The 18,070-nt window shown below is 52.8% G+C and overlaps 1 protein-coding gene across 2 annotated transcripts; it reads right to left on the bottom strand.

Moving 5' to 3' along the window:
* Positions 1–1,581: 1,581 nt before the first annotated feature.
* Positions 1,582–17,884, bottom strand: PES1 (pescadillo ribosomal biogenesis factor 1). Of its 2 annotated transcripts, XM_059039484.2 has the most exons (15): positions 17,757–17,884; positions 15,075–15,154; positions 11,485–11,638; positions 10,233–10,342; positions 8,653–8,824; positions 8,486–8,575; positions 6,209–6,325; positions 6,015–6,089; positions 5,725–5,814; positions 5,446–5,573; positions 4,929–5,054; positions 4,613–4,797; positions 3,986–4,152; positions 3,683–3,844; positions 1,582–2,100 (listed from the first exon to the last, which is right to left on the bottom strand). In XM_059039484.2, the coding sequence occupies exons 1-15, from the start codon at positions 17,778–17,780 to the stop codon at positions 2,017–2,019; spliced, it is 1,764 nt and encodes a 587-aa protein (XP_058895467.1). In that variant the 5' UTR covers positions 17,781–17,884; the 3' UTR covers positions 1,582–2,016. The 2 variants fall into 2 exon arrangements, with proteins under 2 accessions (XP_058895467.1, XP_066871399.1); XM_067015298.1 differs by lacking the exon at positions 15,075–15,154 and having other exon boundaries at positions 17,757–17,856.
* Between the last annotated feature and the right edge of the window lie 186 nt (positions 17,885–18,070).

Raw genomic sequence — 18,070 nt, 5'->3', positions numbered from 1 at the left:
GCTGGCCACCCGGCGGGGCATAAGCCACGTCAGAGCCCCACTGCCCCTGCCATTACTGGGTGACTCCGGAATGGGGAAAATTCCACATCAGCATGACTGCCAGGGATTTTTCCATATCTTTTTTTTTTTTTCCTATTTATTTTTGGCTGCGTTGGGTTTTCATTGCTGCTTTCTCTAGTTGTGGTGAGCAGGGGCTACTCTTCATTGCAGTGGGCGGACTTCTCATTGAGGTGGCTTCTAACAGAGCACGGGCTCTAGGCATGTGGGCTTCAGTAGTTGTGGCATGAGGGCTCAGTAGTTGTGGCTTGTGGGCTCTAGAGCACAGGCTCAGTAGTTGTGGTGCACAGGCTCAGGTGCTCCACAGCATGTGGGATCTTCCCAGACCAGGGCTCGAACCCGTGTCCCCTGCATTGGCAGGCAGATCCTTAACCACTGTGCCACCAGGGAAGTCCAGGATTTTTCCATATCTGATGGGCCTGCTCTCCGGCCTTGCCATGGCACCCCTGCCATGGCCCTGGGATGTACATGCACCCAGGCAGGACCAAGTTATCCACTAGGGCTGCAGACTTTGGCTCCAGAGGCCCTGACCCTGTCCCTGACTCTAGAAGACCACCCCCCCACACACACACCATGAAGCATGTCAGAGTGGAACATAATCTCTCTCTCACACCCACATCACACCCGCAGTGAGGCCCAGTGAGACAGGAGCCCTAGGTTCTCCACTGCCTCAGCCAGGGAGCCTGCCCAAGCTCTTGCCTTCCCCCTGCACAGGCTGGGTCTGAAGACACTGCCCAAAAGAGTTCTATAGAGCCTGGGCACTTCTACAGAGTGAGGGGCAGAGGGCCAAGGCCCTCAAGTGCCTAGATTTGGTGAAGGAGGGGCCCAGTTCCAAACTCATACTTCCCCATCCTGGGCCCTGCTCCTGAGAGCACTCGGCCCACAGGAGCACCCTGCCTGACCTGGGAGGGGTTGAGTGGCTCTGGCTCTGCCATGAGGCACCGGCAGTCCAGGCAAGGGCATGTCCCCTTGGGCCTCTGCAAGGGCACTGCCAGGGTCAAGTGGGAAGCTATAAGGATGGCCCAGCCAGGGTTATAAGTCCGGCTGCTGGCAAAGCCACATTGGGGGTCCTTGGCAGCTCTGCCCATAAGCCCACAAGGTAAAGCTAGGTACCCTCAACTCAGGCCCCATGGATTCTTCAGACACTGGCTTTTACCTCTCGGGCTGAATCCAGCAGGAAGTAATGACAATCACGGTTGGTGTTTGCTGAGTACTTTACCTACCAGACACCTGACACTAGTGACTCTCTGAAACATTATCACTGAACCCTTCACACATGCCTGGGAGGAAGGCTCCAGAATTTCTACGCTTAGCTTACACGTGAGGAAGCAGGTTCACAGAGGAAAAGTCTCTGGGCTGGAATGTGCGCCTACCTTCTGGCACCCTTGGACCCCAAGGGATCCACAGGCAGACAGAAAGCTCCGGGCAGTGACCGGCTCCTCTCAGTGAATACTGAGGGCTGGCCAACCTGGAGTACTACTAGGTGGCCCTTCTCCAACCCCAGGAAGGCTCATGAACACAGAATTGAACTGGCTGCAGAACTCCAGCCATTTAATAACAAATGCTTCCCCACCCTACCCCCCATCAGAGCACTGGGAAAATCGTGGGTCCCACCATACGTGTGGGGGAGGGGACGCAGAAAGCCAGGGTGAATGGGAACAGTCAGTGAGGGGCTGGTCGGGTCCTGCCCCGTGTCGCTTGACCCATGGGAGCATCGCGTTGGGCCAGGCACAGAGGCCTCTCCTCTGCCCAGCCACCAGCAGGGAGCTCCATCCGAGCGAGGCTGGGGCTGTCCATGGGCCCAACCAGAGATTGTGAGAGGAGGCCAGGGCCGGCAGAGGGTGGAGAAGGATGAAAACAGAAAATACCCTGGTCTGTCACCAAGCCCAGGCCCCCTGGGTCCCTGTGCCAAGTCCAGCCTCCGGGAGCTGGCCTCACCCATGGCGAGGCTGTCACCACTCACTCCGGCCTTGCTTTCTTGGCCTTCTTCTCAGACCTTACAGCCTCATCGTGGGCTTTCCGCTTCTCCACCAGTTTGTTGGCCTGTGAGGAGGAAGGGGTGGATTAAGCTGTGATGGGGGGAGGAGGACGGGGAAGGGGACTCCCCCTTCTGCCACTCAAGGCCACCCCTTAAAAGCAGAGCTTCCAGGAAAGTTAACAGGCAAGCTACCAAGGGGAAAAGGCAAACCTCTCTGAAGAGCCTCAGGTGAGGAACCGTGCCTTCACCCTTGCCTTTATGACTCTGTGAAGTTATGGGCCCACAGCAAGTCAGGAGGATTGCAGGCTCCCAGAGCTGGAGGCAACTGCCCCACTGACCCCCTTCACCTGGGAAAGCTGGGGGCCATTCAAACCTTCAACAGGAGCTGCTAGGGTGGGGTCAACCTAGAACAGTCCTTCCCCGGGGCCATGTGGCACGATCTATTCCAAAACAGGTGGCCTTTCAACCTGGCAATTACACTCCTAAGAATTTACCCTGCAGAGACACTTGGAGGTAGGAAGAGAGGTGCTCAAGACTGTTCTCTGAGAATGACTATAAAAGAGAGACAGCCTAAGCCTGTCAGCAGGGAACAGGCCATGCACTGTATGACACCATGGACAGTTCATGCTATGGTTAAATAACAAACACACAGCAGAACAACCTATAGGCAGACCTCAGATATTGTGGGTTGGATTCCACCCACCACCCCAATAAAGCGAATACTGCAATAAAGGGAGTCACGTGGATTTTTTGGTTTCCCAGGGCATATAAAAGTTCTGTTTATGCTATGCTTTTGTCTGTTAAGTGGCAATAGCATTATGTCTAAATACACCGTGCATACACGTTAATAAAAAAATACGTTATTGCTAAAAAAAAAACACCTAACCGTCGTCTGAGGCTTCAGTGAATTATATAGTCTTTTTATGACAGTAACGTCAAAGAACATTGATCACAAATCACCGTAACAAATATAATAATAATGAAAAAGTCCGAAATATTGTGAGAATTACCATCACTGGTGACACAGAGACATGAAATGAGCAAATATTGGAAAAATGGTGCTAAACAGACTTGCTCAACATAGAGTCGCCACAAACCTTCCATCTGTAACAAACTTGTTATCTGTGAAGTGCAATAAAGCGAAGTGCCATAAAACAAGCTCTGCCTGTATGTGTAGCACAATGCCCCCCGAATAACATCTGTGTTATTACATGCACAAAAGAAACCTGGGGGGCTATTACTACAGATCACCCCAAGGGCAAGACTGTGAGCCACTTTCGCATCATTATAGAGTCCTGGCATGCACAGAACTCTCTTAAAATTTTTTTTTCTTTTATATTGAGCATATGTGGCTCTGTGAATGAGAGGAAACAAAACAAGCTGAACCAAAACCTCCCACAGTCCCTCCAGCTTCACGCACTTCTGTGAAGTGCAGGCCCTGAGTCTGCTGCAGCAGCTCTGGCCCCCAATCCCAGCAGACTCAGAAACCACCAGGTGCAGGAAGGAGACTGACACCAAGATGCCCAGGGCAGGCAGATAACATCAGAAAAACGCTAGAAAAGGGCCCAGAGACTGCCCAGGAGAGCCAGGGCCTCGAAGCTCAGCTGTGTGGTCCCATCTGGAGCCTCAGGCAGCAGGGAGACTCACCTCGCGGATTTTGCGCCTCTTGCCAAACATGATCTTGTTGTAAAGGTACTTCTCCCGCTTCTTCATCATCATGATGGCCAGGCGCTTGGCCTCACTCTCCTCCTCCTGGGCCAGCCGCTGCTTATCCTCCAGCTTCACTGTGCCCGCCATCACCCTGGGATTCTGGGGACACAGGGGGGACACTTGTGGATGCAGGCTGACCCTCCACCCTCCACCCCCAGCCCCCTGGCTCCCACCCTTCTGGCACCAAGGTGGCCAGTGGGGATGCTTCCCAGGCCGAGAACCCAATCAACTCCCTGGTACCTTCCCCTCCATTCTCGGCTCCTCCGGGGCCATCAGTCGGGCCTCTTCCTCCCTTTCCGAACCAGCCTCCTTGTCTTCTTCCTCCTCCTCTTCTTTTCCTCCCTCTTCATCACCATCACCTTCATCATCTTCCTCTTCAACCTCCTCTTCAGATTTATTCAAATTTCCTACAAACAGCCAAGGATTCTGAACACCCGGGAGCCTGCCCTTCCCCTTGCAGCGTGAGAACTGGCGCCAGGCACCACCCTCTTTGGCACGGATGTTCCAGAGCAGGGCCATCCTGACCACAGGCCCTCTGGCACCTCCCCCACAGGGCCCCAGCTGCCTTCAGAGCAAACTCCAGACCCCCAACCCCTCAGCTCTGCTGCCTCCCATGGAACTTCCAGACCATTCTGCTCAGTCACTCTGGACATCAAGTAACGATGGATTATAAGACACAAACGTTTCCTCCTCTTAAGCCACATTATTCCAATGAGAGTTTAAAGGGCTTTGTACCCCTGCTGCCCTGTTCTCTGGAGCTTGCCAGCTCTGTAGCCAAGAAGGGAAAACAGCCAGGTGAAGCCCCGGAGCTGAGGCCAGCCTGGAGGAGCCTGCCCAACCCGCCCTGCCCAGCTTCCTTTCACTCACCTGGGTGCTCCCCTCGCTGCAGGGCCAGCAACTTCAGCTTCTCAGGGGGCACGTAATCGCCTTCCTTCTCTGACACGAAGGGCGAGAGGTGTGGAGGCAGCTGCACCCCGGGGAAGTAGTCTGCCACAGGGAGGAGGAGCCGGGCGTTCACGGAGTCAAACACCCACTGGGGCTGCACGTAGTACCTGCGCAGGGCGAGGGTAGAGAAAGTTGTGGGGCCACCCGAGACCCCACTGCATTTGCAAGGGCCTGGAGACAGACCTCTGCCCCCAGAAACCCGAACAGGCGGAGGAAGATGAGGGCCTTGGGGGCCTACCTGCCGATGACGGAGGTCTGTTGCCCAGGCCGGTCGACAATCTGGTGGGTGATGCCAGAGTCTGTGACATCATACGTGGCCCCAATGCACAGAGATTTGTCCCAGGACACGTTCCCCCCAAAACTCCTACAGGCACAGGGGGAGCCCATGAGGGTACTGAGGCATGAGATGCCCACCCTGGGACCCGCTGGCCCACAAGCTCACACTCTTAGGACACACCTGTCCCCTCCCCACCCCAGTAACCCCCGCTCCAATTGGCTGACACCTCCAGTGCTGGCCCAGTGGAGACCTTCTGCCCTAAGCTGGTGAGGAAGTGATGCCAGCTGCCCTCTAATGGGTGCTTTCCACGTGCTTGGGGTGTGCTGAGTTTTCCACACCCATTTTGTTGAATCCTCACAACAGCCCTAAGCAGCAGATACTGACGCCAGCCCATTGTTACCGATGGGTGTCTAGGGCTGTGCTGTCCAGGGCAGGACCCAGCCCAGTATGGCAGAGCCAGTGGCGTCAGGCTCCTCACCTGATGACAAAGGCCAGGGCCTCCCGGGGCACCTCACGGTTCAGGAAGAACTTCAGGCCCTCGAAGAGCTTCTTGTGCTTCTCCTGCGCCTCCAGCTCCTTCCTGCAGTCCTCCTGCACCACCATCTCCTGCCGAGAAAAGGGGCTGCTCACACTATCAGGCCTGCCTGCACCCCACTGGAGGCAGAGGCTGGAGACGAGCCCCTCCCCACCTGCCTTCAAACCCCTCAGTCCACCCGCCTCCCCGACCCCTGCTTCCAGAGGGCAGCGCAGTCCTCACCCCGTCAGCAGGAAACTCATCCACCTCGGCTTCCTCCTCCTCTGCAGGCACCACCACACGGGCCAGACTGGCACTGAGAGAGGCCAGTTTCTGTGGGAAAGAAGCAGTGTTTCAGGGATGCTGCTTGCGGGTGGGGAGGGATAGCACTGGTAGTTCTCGGCTGGGAATCAGTGGGTTTGGGCTCTGAGGGCAAGTCCTGAGACCACCTATCTAGCCATGACCGCCTCTACCCCCGGGCCAGGAACCACCCTTCTGGGGGATGCAGGGCCAATGCTGGAAGCCTCTCTCACCTCCATAGAGCTCTCGGAGTCCAAAGCGTAGGTGTCCTCGCTGGCCTTTGCTTCTGCATGGGCCTGACCCTCAAGCTGGGAGGCAAGGGGAAGGTCAGAGGAAGAGGATGTCCCTAGCCCCCACCTCCATGTGGGGAGAGAGGCCGTGGCCTCTGCCCAGTGAGGAGAAGGCACTGGGCTGAGCCGGGGCCTACCTTGGGAGGGTAGTGCAGGTTAAGTGACTGGTAGAGGCGGAAGTTGACAAACCCCAGCAGAGTGGTGTAGAACTCAGTGAAGGTGGCCATGACCCTGTAGTCCACATCTGTTGGGTGCTGGGGACACAGAGACGCATCAGCAGTGTCAGTACAAAGATGGCACTGACAACCCATGTGAGGTGGGGGCTCCGGGTGCCCAAGGGCCAGGAGCTCCCCCAGGGTGGCCCCGCCTTCAGAGCTCTGCACCAGGAGAAGAGGCCATCCCGTAATTTCCATTTACCGTCTTTTCTTGGGCCAGCCCATGAGCACCTGGGGGCCTGGCTGGGAAAGGCGGCCCTGGATCAGCCCATCTGCCTGGGTGGGGGTAGTGGGTGGGCGGCACTCAGCGCCTACGAGCCCTGGCAGGAGCCTTCGGACAGATACTCAGAATTCAGCAACCCTGCCTTGGGCCCGAGCCGGAGACAAAGGCACAACCCGAGGACCCAGGACAGGCTGGGAAGCTGCCTGGCTCAGCCCCAGAGAACTCCTGAGAAATGCTGCCTGCCTGGGGCAAAAACACAGAGCAAGCGGGGGACACGGGAGGGCTCGTCTTAAACCTTGAGGAGTTGATAAAACAAAACAGGGCAAGGATCTGAGACCCTAACCAAAGTGCCTCGACCCTTGAGCAGCACTGCCTGGCATACCAGAGAGGCCAGGGCAGCCTGGCCGACTTCTGAGACCTGGACAGGGGGATACGCCAAGCGATGATGAAATCAATAATGATCACAGCATCCCTTCTGTGCCTGTGCGCCTGTGACATTGAATGTTTCTACATCCTGCCAGCAGGCAGTGACTGGGCTGTGGGGGTACAGGGGCCAAGAGGTGCCCCACCTGTCCCCCACTGATACCTCAGAAGGTCCTTCCATGAGCATCCACCAGGGCCTTCGACAGGCCTGGGAGCACGTGAGCAGTGATTGCCCCACAGCACAGCAGCCCCCTGGGCCCCGCTACCGGCCTGGGTCCTGCTGCCAGGAGCCCAGCACTGGCTGCACAGGGGCCCCAACTATGACCCAGGGCTGGTCCCCCATCCTCTTGCTGAGAGGAAGCAGCGGCAGTGAGCTAGTCAGAGAGGAAGGAGGAAGGGGCGGCCCGTGCCCTCCTCTGTTCCTCCAGGGCCAGCTGTGTGGAGGCCAGCCTCCACAGGGCCCTATTCACCACTGGCAGGACAGACAAAGACCAGCCTGAGCAGTGAGGGGGTGGGACATCAGAGAGAAGGAAGGAGAGGGAGGGGCAGAGAGAAAGGAGGGAAGGCAGGGCAGAGAAGGCAGGAAGGACAAAGGAGAGGAGGGACAGAGAGGGGAAGAAGGAAGAGCACAGACTTGCACACATGCCGGCCCCCAGTGGGGGGGCCGAGCTGAGGGCCGAGCACCTCTCACCCACAAAGACCACAGGCTGCCGCCAATTGTCACCGCTGCTCTGTGCTCAGCGGGGGTTCCAGCCTGTGGCCCCCAGCCCAGAGTAATCAGCAGCGGCCCACGGAACCCAAACCGCCAGCTCATGCTGGAGCACCCGCTGCCCGGCCAGCAAACCTGCCATCCAGCTGGGTCTCCACTGAAGGCACAAGCAGGAAGCAAGGCCAAATGCACAGCAGGATAAGTCAGGCGCCAAGCCTGAGACCCTGTGGGAGACTAGAGGCTAACAACCCCCATACGGAGGCCAAACCAAGATTTCTCTCGACAGATCCTGCCAAAAATTCTCACAGTCTTAGAAAGATGAGTAAGAAATACTGCCACTAATAAGTAGTGCTTCTCTTGTGCTCATCCTCCCCAATCTCACCCAGTCCCCAGCTCTGGGTGGGGCACAGGAGTGGGGGTGGCAGAGCCGGGTGAGGACCCAGCAGGTTGGAGGGCAGGGCCGTGTATACAGGCAGTGCTCGGCTCCGGTGGCCACTCACTGTTCGTTCTGCAACCCCCGAGGGCCAAGTACCAGGCACTTTTAAAGCTTTTTTCCCTCAAATCCTCACGACAAGGCTTAGAAGGTGGAAGCACATTAACTGGGCAGAGAGGTAAGGGAACACGTCCAAGGTCAACCAGCTAGCAGGTACTGGAGTCAGGCTGGCTCGGGGTCTTGTTACAATTCTGTACCACACAACCCCCACACCGCCCCGGCCAGCACTCAGGAACCCAGCTGGTTCTGCAGGACAGGAAGAGCCCCCCTTCACCCACACCATTATCTCTGTCTAAGAAGCAGAGAGGGAGCAACGGTCCCTGCACAACCCTTCCCCGTGGGCACACTCACGTCGTGCGAGAAGGTGTAGGGTGTGATCCACACGATGGGCTGGCCCAGCACCTCGGCCTGGTAGTAAATGCCTTTGATGGACAGGAAGACCTGCGGTGGAACGGGGACAGCGTGGTGAGGACACGGGGGGTGGGGTGGGGCGGGGGGCTGGGCCCCGCTGGGCTCACCTTGCGCAGGGCACGGGCGGCGATGACGTAGTGCATGAACTCCACGGCCAGCCGGTGGCACAGCTGGATGGTGTGCACGTGGCACTTGCCGGTCCGTGGGAAGGTGGAGAAGAGGAAGCACATGGAGAGGGCGTCATCCAGGTCCCGCAGGGCATCTATGAACGTGGGGTACCTGCGTGGCCAGGAGGGCAGTGCTCACAGGGTCGCTCAGCCTGGGCTCTGAGGGGCCCCCCATCTCGTTGCCCCACCCCAGGCCCTGCCACCGCCATCTCCTGAACAGGGAGCTGGGCAACGCCCTGGGGCCTGGCAGCACCAACCTCCCTACAGCCTCAGGAGGAACCACGGAACCAGGATGTGCCCACTTGGCTCTGAGGGTCAGAGAAATCTGAGCCAGGAGGGGCCAGCCAGGTCTTCAGACACAGAGCAAAACAGAAGAAAGGTCCACAGGGACCTCTCAGAACAAAAGAGGCACTTGGTTCCCTGGTTCAGAGGCCAGAGCCTCAATCAGTCCCCTCTTGTGCCTCGACGTTTCCTCGCTCTGCACCTCACAGACAAACCCAACAACCCCGGGCCCTTCCTAGGAACAGCACGGGCCATTCTTTCTTAAGCAAGGGCTGAGGAGAAGGGGGTGACACAGAATGGGAATGCCACCATACTGCCATCTAGTGTGCACATGAATCCAGACACCTGCTTTTTTCTTGTGCATTTTTTTTTTTCATTTGTTCCACAGGACAGCTGTGTCACACGCATCATCTCTCTGTTAGAGGAGGACCTGCTTGGAGCAGGAGCAGTTCGCGGACTGCCCAGCTCGTGGCCACAGGGCTGGGGTGAGAACACCTGCTGTCGAGCTCCCAGGCCAAGGCTGTTGCCCTGCTAGCCCATGGCTGGCCCGACTCAACGAAGCCAAGTCCATCCAGCCTGGAGCTAAGTGTTCCTAGGGGCAACAGCCACCAAGGGAAGGCAGACATTCAGTTGGCCCAGAGTTTCTGCACCTTACCACCACTGACATTGTGGGCCAGGTTGTCCCATGCTGTGGGGGCTGTCCTGTGCACTACAGGGTGTTGAGCAGCATCCCTGGCCTCTACTAATTAAATACTAGTAGACCCCCTGCCATCCAAGTCAGGAGAAGCAGAAGTGTCTCCAGACATTGCCAAGTGTCCCCACTGATTTAGTCAATGAATGACGGCGACTGCTGAGAAGGATAGGCAAGAAACAGTTGAGATCAGAGGTGTCCAGCCACGTCTTCCAGGACTGACCACGCATACCCCCAGGACTCCGGCTCTCTCTCACCACAGGGCTTTTGCACTTGCTGTTTGCTCTGCCTGAACCATGCCTCCCATGGCTGGCTCAACTGTCTCCCCCCAAGAGACTCCTTTGACAAGCCTGTAACTAACGTGTGTCCTCTAGCTCCCTTCCTGGAAAGCATCCCTCGTAGCACTCGTGTGGACTTGCAACCATTAGAACAACTTGCCAGTTTGTTTTCTGGTCTGCCTCCTCCAGCAGGATGCCAGCTCTGTGAGCAGGGTCTCGGCCCCGTTCCCCATGGTACCCCCAACACCAGGTCAAAGCCCCTGGCTCACCGCTCCTTGACGATGTGGTCGAGCTTGTAGTTGGGCTTGTTGTCCTTCAGCCGCTCCACCGTGTTCCACTCACTCTTCCCATAGGCCTTCCGCAGCTTCCGGACGAACACCTGGGAGGGAGGAGGAGACTGCTGATGTGGGGCCAGCGGCTCCCGGACACCCCTTCCGTGGAGGAGGGACGCTCGGGGCAGGAGGGCTCTCCGACCACGGCTGTCTGCCGGCACGATCTGCCCCTTCAGCCCAGGGTTTGCACAACAGCTACCTGCACGGAGCAGCGACCCTGACCCAGACTGACAACAGAGCCACCCCACTGCATACCGCTGACAGATGAACAAGGATAAGCCTTCAGATGGGCTGACTCCGCATGTTTACGTGAAAGTATAATGTTTTCAGCCCTATTTTCCAACTGAGAAGTGAGACAGGAGGCTGGGCCAGAAACACCAGTCCGCATGTGTATGAAACAAGCCTCGGGCCCACGTACGTGGCTGGGCCACACGAGAAAACGCAGTTGAGGCCAATGGTGGCCCCAGAAAGTCCTCTAAACTGACCAACTGCCTCCCCCGAGCACTTCTTCAGAGGCTCAGAGGCCACCTGCGCTGAGACTGTAAACAGCAGCTCTGAGACAGCCAGTCCCACAAGGGGCCCAGTTCCAATGCAATGAGCTGAGGTGGCTGGAAAACCCAGCAGCAGGACAGGTGCAGCCACCCACCTCGGCCAGCTCTGGCGAGAGGGCTGCCAGCAGCTGTACCCCACAGCCTGGACCTCCTGCTCGGCAAAGGCTACAGTAACAGCAGTCTACTTTCAATTATTGGCATTTGGTATAATTAGATTTCTACTTTCCCTGCGGTATTTAAGCATTTAATCGTTTCTATTTGAGGAATGAAAAGCTTGGTCTCCTGGGAACAATTCCAGAAAGAACCTGAATAGGAGTGGTTTATTTGGGCAGAAAACACACCAGAGAGTCCCTGAAAGACTACAATCTTTGCCTCAGAGGCAATATATTTACTCTTTTCCAAAAGAACCAGGGGGAAAGTATGACAGGTAACGTATTAATCATTGGCCAGGTTTTATGTAAATGATTTCCACACCTAAGATCTCAGTCAATCCCCCCGACACCCTTTTGAGGTAGAATTACCTCACCCTATGTAACATGCTTGCTCAGAGAGATCAAACAATTTGCCCAAGGTCAGTGTTAGTGGGTCTGCATAGAGCTGGGAAGGGCCCCATCCAGACCCTAGAGCCCGGGCCTCACCTTGTACTCCCGGAACTTGTTGACAATGGGTTCATGGAGGAGGAATTTGATGTCTTTGATAAGGTAAAAGGTTCGGGCTGCCGTGGAGCCCTTGTTGACCTTCTTCTTGTGTTTGGGTTCATGGGGATAAATGCCCTTCAGGATGCACAGCCGCCTGGAAGACAAAGGCCACTCCTATCAGCAAACATGCTGAGCACTGGGCACGCTGGGCCTGGAAAACTGCAGTGAACAGAGAACACAGGAGCCCTGCCCTTTGGAAAACTCACATCCTAGTGCAGGAGTCCGACAGTGACAAGTTCCCGACAAACATAGTGCAGACAGTCCCAAGCACCAGAAAGGAAACAATCAGGATATAGACAGGGGCCAACTGGAAGGTACCTCTTTTAGCAAGGAGAGTCAGGAAAGGCCTTGCTGACAAATCAACATTTCAGCCACATGGAGGTATACCTCATTTTATTGAATTTCACTTTATTGCACTTTGCAGGTAATTGCATTTTCTTTTTCTTTTTTTAAAAAACAAATTGAAGGTTTGTGCAACCCTGCATAGAGCAACTCTATCGGCGCCATTTTTCCAACATTTGCTCACTTTCATGTCTCTGTGTCACATTTTTGGAATTCTCACAATATTTCAAACTATTTCATCATTATTATATTTGTTATAGTGATCTGTGATCAGTGATCTTTGATGTTGCTATTGTAATCATTTTGGGGGCACCACAAATAGCACCCATACAAGATGGTGAACTTCATCAATAAATGTGTGTGTTCTGACTGCTCCACCCGACCTGACATTCCCCAGTCTCTCTCCCTCTACTCGGGCCTCTCTACTCCCTGGGACACAATATTGATATGAGATCAACAAATAACCCTACAGTGGCCTCTAAGTGTTCAAGTGAAAGGAAGACTCCCACGTCTCTCACTGTAAATCAAAAGCTAGAAATGATTAAGTTTAGTGAGGAAGGCATGGTGAAAGCCAAGACAGGTCGAAAGCTAGGCTTCTTACACCACAGCCAGCCAAGTTGTGAATGCAAAGGAAAAGCCCTTGAAGGAAATTAAAAGAGCTACTCCTGTGAACACATAAACAATAAGAAAGCAAAACAGCCTTATTGCTGATATAAAGTTTTAGTGGTCTGGACAGAAGATCAAACCAGCCACAACATTCCCTTAAGTCAAAGCCTAATCCAGAGCAAGACTCTAACTCTCTTCAATTCTGTGAAGGCTGACAGAAGTAAGGAAGCTGCAGGATGAAGTCTGAAGCTAGTAGAGGATGGTTCATGAGCTTTAAGGAAAGAAGCCATCTCCATGACATAAAAGTAAAAGGTGAGGCAGCAAGTGCTGATGTAGAAGCTGCAGCAAGTTATCCAGAAGATCTAGCTAAGATAATTAACAACAGATTTTCAATGTTGATGAAACAGCCTTATATTGGAAGAAGATGCCTTCTAGGACTTTCATAGCTAGAAAGAAGTCAATGCCTGGCTTCAAATTTTCAAAGGACAGGCTGGCTCTCTTGTTATGGGATTACACAGCTGGTGACTTTAAGGTGAAGCCAATGCTCATTCACCATTCTGAAAATCCTGGGGCCCTTAAGAGTTATGCTAAAATCTACTCTGCCTGTGCTCTATAAATGGAACAAAGCCTGGATAACAGCACATCTGTTTACAAAAAACAACGTCAGGGGCTTCCCTGGTGGCGCAGTGGTTAAGAATCCACCTGCCAGTGCAGGGGACATGGGTTCGAGCCCTGGTCCGGGAAGATCCCACATGCCGTGGAGCAACTAAGCCCATGTGCCACAACTACTGAGCCTGCTCTAGAGCCCACAAGCCACGACTACTGAAGCCCGTGCACCTAGAGTCCATGCTCCACAACAAAAGAAGCCACCACAATGAGACGCCCACACACTGCTCTAGAGCCCTGCTCACTGCAACTAGAGAAAGCAGGAGCAGCAACGAAGACCCAAAGCAGCCAAAAATAAATAATAAATTTAAAAAACAAAACAAAACAAAAAACATGGTCAATGACTATTTTAAGCCCACCCTGGAGACCTACTGCTCAGAAAAAAGTTTTTTGTTTTTTCAAATTACTGCTCATTGACAATGCACCTGGTCACCCAAGAGCACTGATGGAGATGTACAATGAGATTAATGTTGTTTTCATGCCTGCTAACAAAACATCCATTATGCAGCCAATGGATCAAGGACTAATTCTGACTTTCAGGTCTTATAAATTAAGAAATACACTTCATAAGGCTATAGCCACCATAGACAGTGATTCTTCTGATGGATCTGGGCAAAGTAAATTGAAAACTTTCTGGAAAGGATTTACCCTTCTAGATACCATTAAGAATTTTCGTGACTCAGAAGAGATAAAAATATCAACACTAACAGGAGTTTGGAAGAAGTTGCTTCCAACCCTCATGGATGACTTTGAGGGGTTCAAGACTTCAGTGGAGGAAGTAACTGCAGATGTGGTGGAAACAGCAAGTGAACCTGAATTAGAAGTGGACCCTGAAGGTGTGACTGGATTGCTGCCATCTCATGATAAAACTTTAACAGATGAGGAGTGCTTCTTATAAATGAGTGAAGACAGTGGTTTCTTGAGATGGAATCTACTGTGGAAATTGTTGAAATGACAATAAAGGATTTACAATATTATGTAAATTTAGTTGATAAAAGAGCAGCAAAGCCTGACAGGATCGACTCCAATTCTGACAGAAGTTCTACTGTGGGTAAAATGCTGTCAAACAGCACTGTGTGCTACAGAGAAATGGTTCATGAAAGGAAGAGTCAATCGACGTGGCAAACCTCACTGCGGTCTTATTTTAAGAAACTGTCACAGCCCAGCCTTCAGCAACCGCCTCCTTGATCAGTCGGCAGCCATCAACATCAAGGCAAGACCCTCCACCAGCAAAAAGATTACCACTCACTGAAGGCTCAGATAATGATTAGCATTTTTTAGCAATAAAGTATTTTAAATTAATGCATGTTCATTTCTTTTTGACATAAAACAACTGCACACTCAATAGACTACAGTAGAGTGTAAACGTAACTTTTATATGCATTGGGAAGCCGCTTCACTGTGATATTCATTTTATTGCAATGGTGTGAAACCGAATCCACAATATCTCCAAGGTCTGCCTATAAAGGGCAGAGGGAAGATAATCTAAAGGACATAGGCTGTAACAGTGGGAAGTGCTGGGTGCATCTGGAAGATGAAAAGTGAGCCAGGCAGCAGGACACAGGCTGTGGAGGAGTCTGGACTGGACTCTCCAAGGAGCTGAGAACCACAAGCTGCAGGATCAGGGGTCACTACTGCCAGAAGGGAGAGGATGGGTGACAAAGACCCAGATAAGAGAGCAGCAGTGCATTGTACCAGTGGGCCCATTTTGATGACTCAGGGTGGCACGACCCAGTTCTCCAGCTTCCCCATGGACCACACCTGGCAAAGCACAGCTCACTAAAGCAAAGCCAGGCAAGAAAGAGAAGGAATATCAGAATCCCAGACAGAGTTTGCAGCAGTGCAGTTAAGAGAGGGATGTGGCTGAGTTTTCACTGGCCAGGCACCCGAAGTCCCCCTCTCCTCTCCAACCTCACCTGAAGTCGGCCAGGCTCAGCTGCAGCTTCTTCCGGGCTTTGTTTCGGGTGATGTAGTTGGTAGCAGAGCCTCGTTCATACTTGGGGAGGATAAAATCAATTCTCCATTAGCAATGATTACAATGACGGAGAGCAACCTCTGGACATTGCTCATGCAAGAGGCGACTATTACTCTGGATAAATGGCCAAGAGGCTGTGGGGACGGAGCGCTCCTGCACTGTCCCTGCAGTTGGCAGCACAGAGGAGGACACATACATCTGCACGATGCAGGACCATGAGGTTGCTGTGGATCAGGTGCTATACCAAGCACTTAGCAGTGGCTGTAAGTACTGACCATTATGATTACTGATTTGCACACATTATCCATTTAATCTCCACAACACTGTGAGGTGGGTGCCATTAAAATTCTCATTTCACAAGGGAGGAAAACAGGCTCAGTAAAATAACCTGCCCAGGTCACATAGCTTTTTAAGAGCTGGGGCTGGATTCAGACCTAGGTCCAAGTCCAGAACCTGAATGCCTCATCCACTAAGCCAGTGTTCTCAACTTCTTTTTCATTATAATCACCCCTCCACCACCAGAGGCCTTTTTAGACCTTTTCTCCCCTTTAATCACCCCTCTCTCACAGCCCCATAAAATGTTAATACCACAGATACACTGTAGATGTTTCTGTAATGTGGTCCTTCTGAGGGCTACACATCATTGTAATGTCTAAGATGTCCCCCAACCAATTTCTGTTCCCTTTGGGATGATACCATCCAGTTGAAAATGCACACTCTAAGCCACACAGCCTCTCTCCTTCCTCATTCATTCAATAGACAATAACACGACCTCTACTATGTTCCAAGTGTTTAGCTAGATGCTAGGAGGGTAATAAAGACAAAAGGCCTGGTCTCTACCTGCCCCGAAAGAGCATGTTGTGTTGTGCAACCATCTGGACACCTGTGGTGCTAAGACGCTGCCTCACACTCACACCTCTGTATCCCTGAAAGAGCAGCAGTGCACTGTACCAGCTCCCTGCAATGCTAGCCAAGCATGTCCTTCCCAAACGAGGTCTTCCTCTGGATTAAGATAGCATAGGCCTCGATGGCCAGGTCCAGCTCTAAAGGGACAAACCTGTAGCCTCCTGAGGGGTATGTTTATGAATAATCCCACAGTCACGAAACATGCCCTTCATTCATTCTTCCCTTTAGACATTTATTAATTGTCTACTGGGGATCAGGCCCGTGCCAAGTTCTGGGGATACAAAGATGACTTTCAGACTGTCTTAGGGAAGTTGCTTTCATTAAAATTGTTTTCTATTGCCCTACACTGTCACCATTCTTATTCTTTCAAACATTAAAGGGATAATTAAAGTCAACTGGGGTGACTTTACTCCCTGGGTGTACGGGGGTGCATTCAGCATTTTAGGTTGTTATATGCTGCTGGCACCTAGTGGGTAAGAGGCCAGGAATGCTGCTAAACATCCCACAACACACAGGACAACCCTCCCCACAACAGTTATCTGGCTCAAAATGTCAAAACGGTTCTGAAACCCTGCTTTAAAAACTGTCACGATTTGTTGGGACTTCCCTGATGGTTCAGTGGTTAGGACTCCGAGCTTCCATTGCAGGGGGCCCGGGTTCCATCCCACAAGACGCTGGGCGTCGCCAAAACAAAACAAACAACAACAAAACCTGTCATGATTTGTTTACATATCTGCACCTGTGTCTCAAAGTCAGGTTTTCAATGTTACATGTTTGTAATTCCATTCACTAGCACTTAGCTCAATAGCCTGCTGGATTAAAAACAGATTGGCAGTAGAAAGTTTCCAACTGACGGAAACAATCGAGGCAACTACATCTTCCTCATCCACATCCCCATCCCCTCTCTAATCTCTTCATGCCATCAAGGTGATTCTCCATACAGCAACAGGAAAACTCCTTGAAAAACGGATATTACGCCCCCTTTAGTTGATTCATACTGCTTTTTGAATAAAATACAGTCTCCTCACTGTGCCTGACACGGCTTGCATGACCTGGTCCCTATCCAACCCCAACTTCACCAGATGCCACTCTCCTATTGGTTTACTATACCCCAGCCAAGCTGATATCCTTTAATTCCTTGCACACAGCAAGCCTTTTCCACCCGAAGGCCTTGGCACTTAGTTTCCGCTGCCAGGCTTGTTTGTGATCGTTTTATCTGGTTATTTACTTTAGTGTCCAACTTCCCCACTAGAAAGTGAGCTCCACGAATGCACGGACCACAACTAGTTGTTTATGTCTCCATCCCCAATGTCCAGGACAAGGCCTGATTCAGAAGAAAAGGAAGTCACAAGTTTTAGAGATGATGAGCTCGAAATAATGGTGAGCTCTACGTAATGTTTATCAATTTCTGTAAAGTTATCCTCCGGCTCGGCCTGTTTTGGGATGCAGCTTTGCTTGGTAACCTCAACGCTCTTTCACAGATCTACTCCAGGGTTCTTTCCGCTATTTTACAGAACAAGTACTGCCGTCCTCGCCCATCCTCGAACCCCTGCTGCCTGCTTGTTTCCTGTCGCGTTGATCCCAGCCGCTTCTGCACCCACGAGGATCCAAGGCCGGGGAAAGGCACAGTCCCCGGGCTCCATCGCTCCCGTCTCCTACCTCCTGAGGCACCCCCGTCCCCCCTGCCCCGGACCCGCCCCGGCCTCTCGCCCATCACCTTCTTCTTCTCCAGGCCTCCCATGGCTCCACGCAGAAGGATCTACAAGCACGGCGCGAACACCCCCACTTCCTCCCGCACGTGCCCTGCCTAGGGCCCCGAGGCCCCCACGCCGCCGGCCTGCGCGTGCTGTTCAAGGAGGTGCCTGAGAGAGTCTACTGAAAGATGGAATTTTTCACCTAGAGATTAAAACTAAATCCTCTGAAAAAAATCGCTAAGATAGCTCTTTCGGACTCTTTCTCATAGGTGAGCCTGTTACAGACATTCTTAATGTTTAAGCATGGGCGTATATTCAGGCATTTCTATAATCATCC

This window comes from Kogia breviceps, chromosome 15 (genome assembly GCF_026419965.1).
Source record: "Kogia breviceps isolate mKogBre1 chromosome 15, mKogBre1 haplotype 1, whole genome shotgun sequence".
Lineage (NCBI taxonomy): Eukaryota > Metazoa > Chordata > Mammalia > Artiodactyla > Physeteridae > Kogia > Kogia breviceps.
The sequence above is the reverse complement of the archived record's forward strand: the minus strand, read 5'-3'. Positions and strand labels throughout refer to the sequence as shown.

What these genes read in the sequence shown, in the direction of transcription:
- PES1 (XM_059039484.2), bottom strand. Translation starts at nt 17,780, where the DNA reads ATGGGAGGCCTGGAGAAGAAGAAG. An exon ending in CTGAGCCTGGCCGACTTCAG is followed by an intron (nt 11,639 to 15,074) that starts GTGAGGTTGGAG and finishes TTTGTCTTCCAG; the next exon opens with GCGGCTGTGCATCCTGAAGG. An exon ending in ACTCCGAGAGCTCTATGGAG is followed by an intron (nt 5,815 to 6,014) that starts GTGAGAGAGGCT and finishes TCTTTCCCACAG; the next exon opens with AAACTGGCCTCTCTCAGTGC.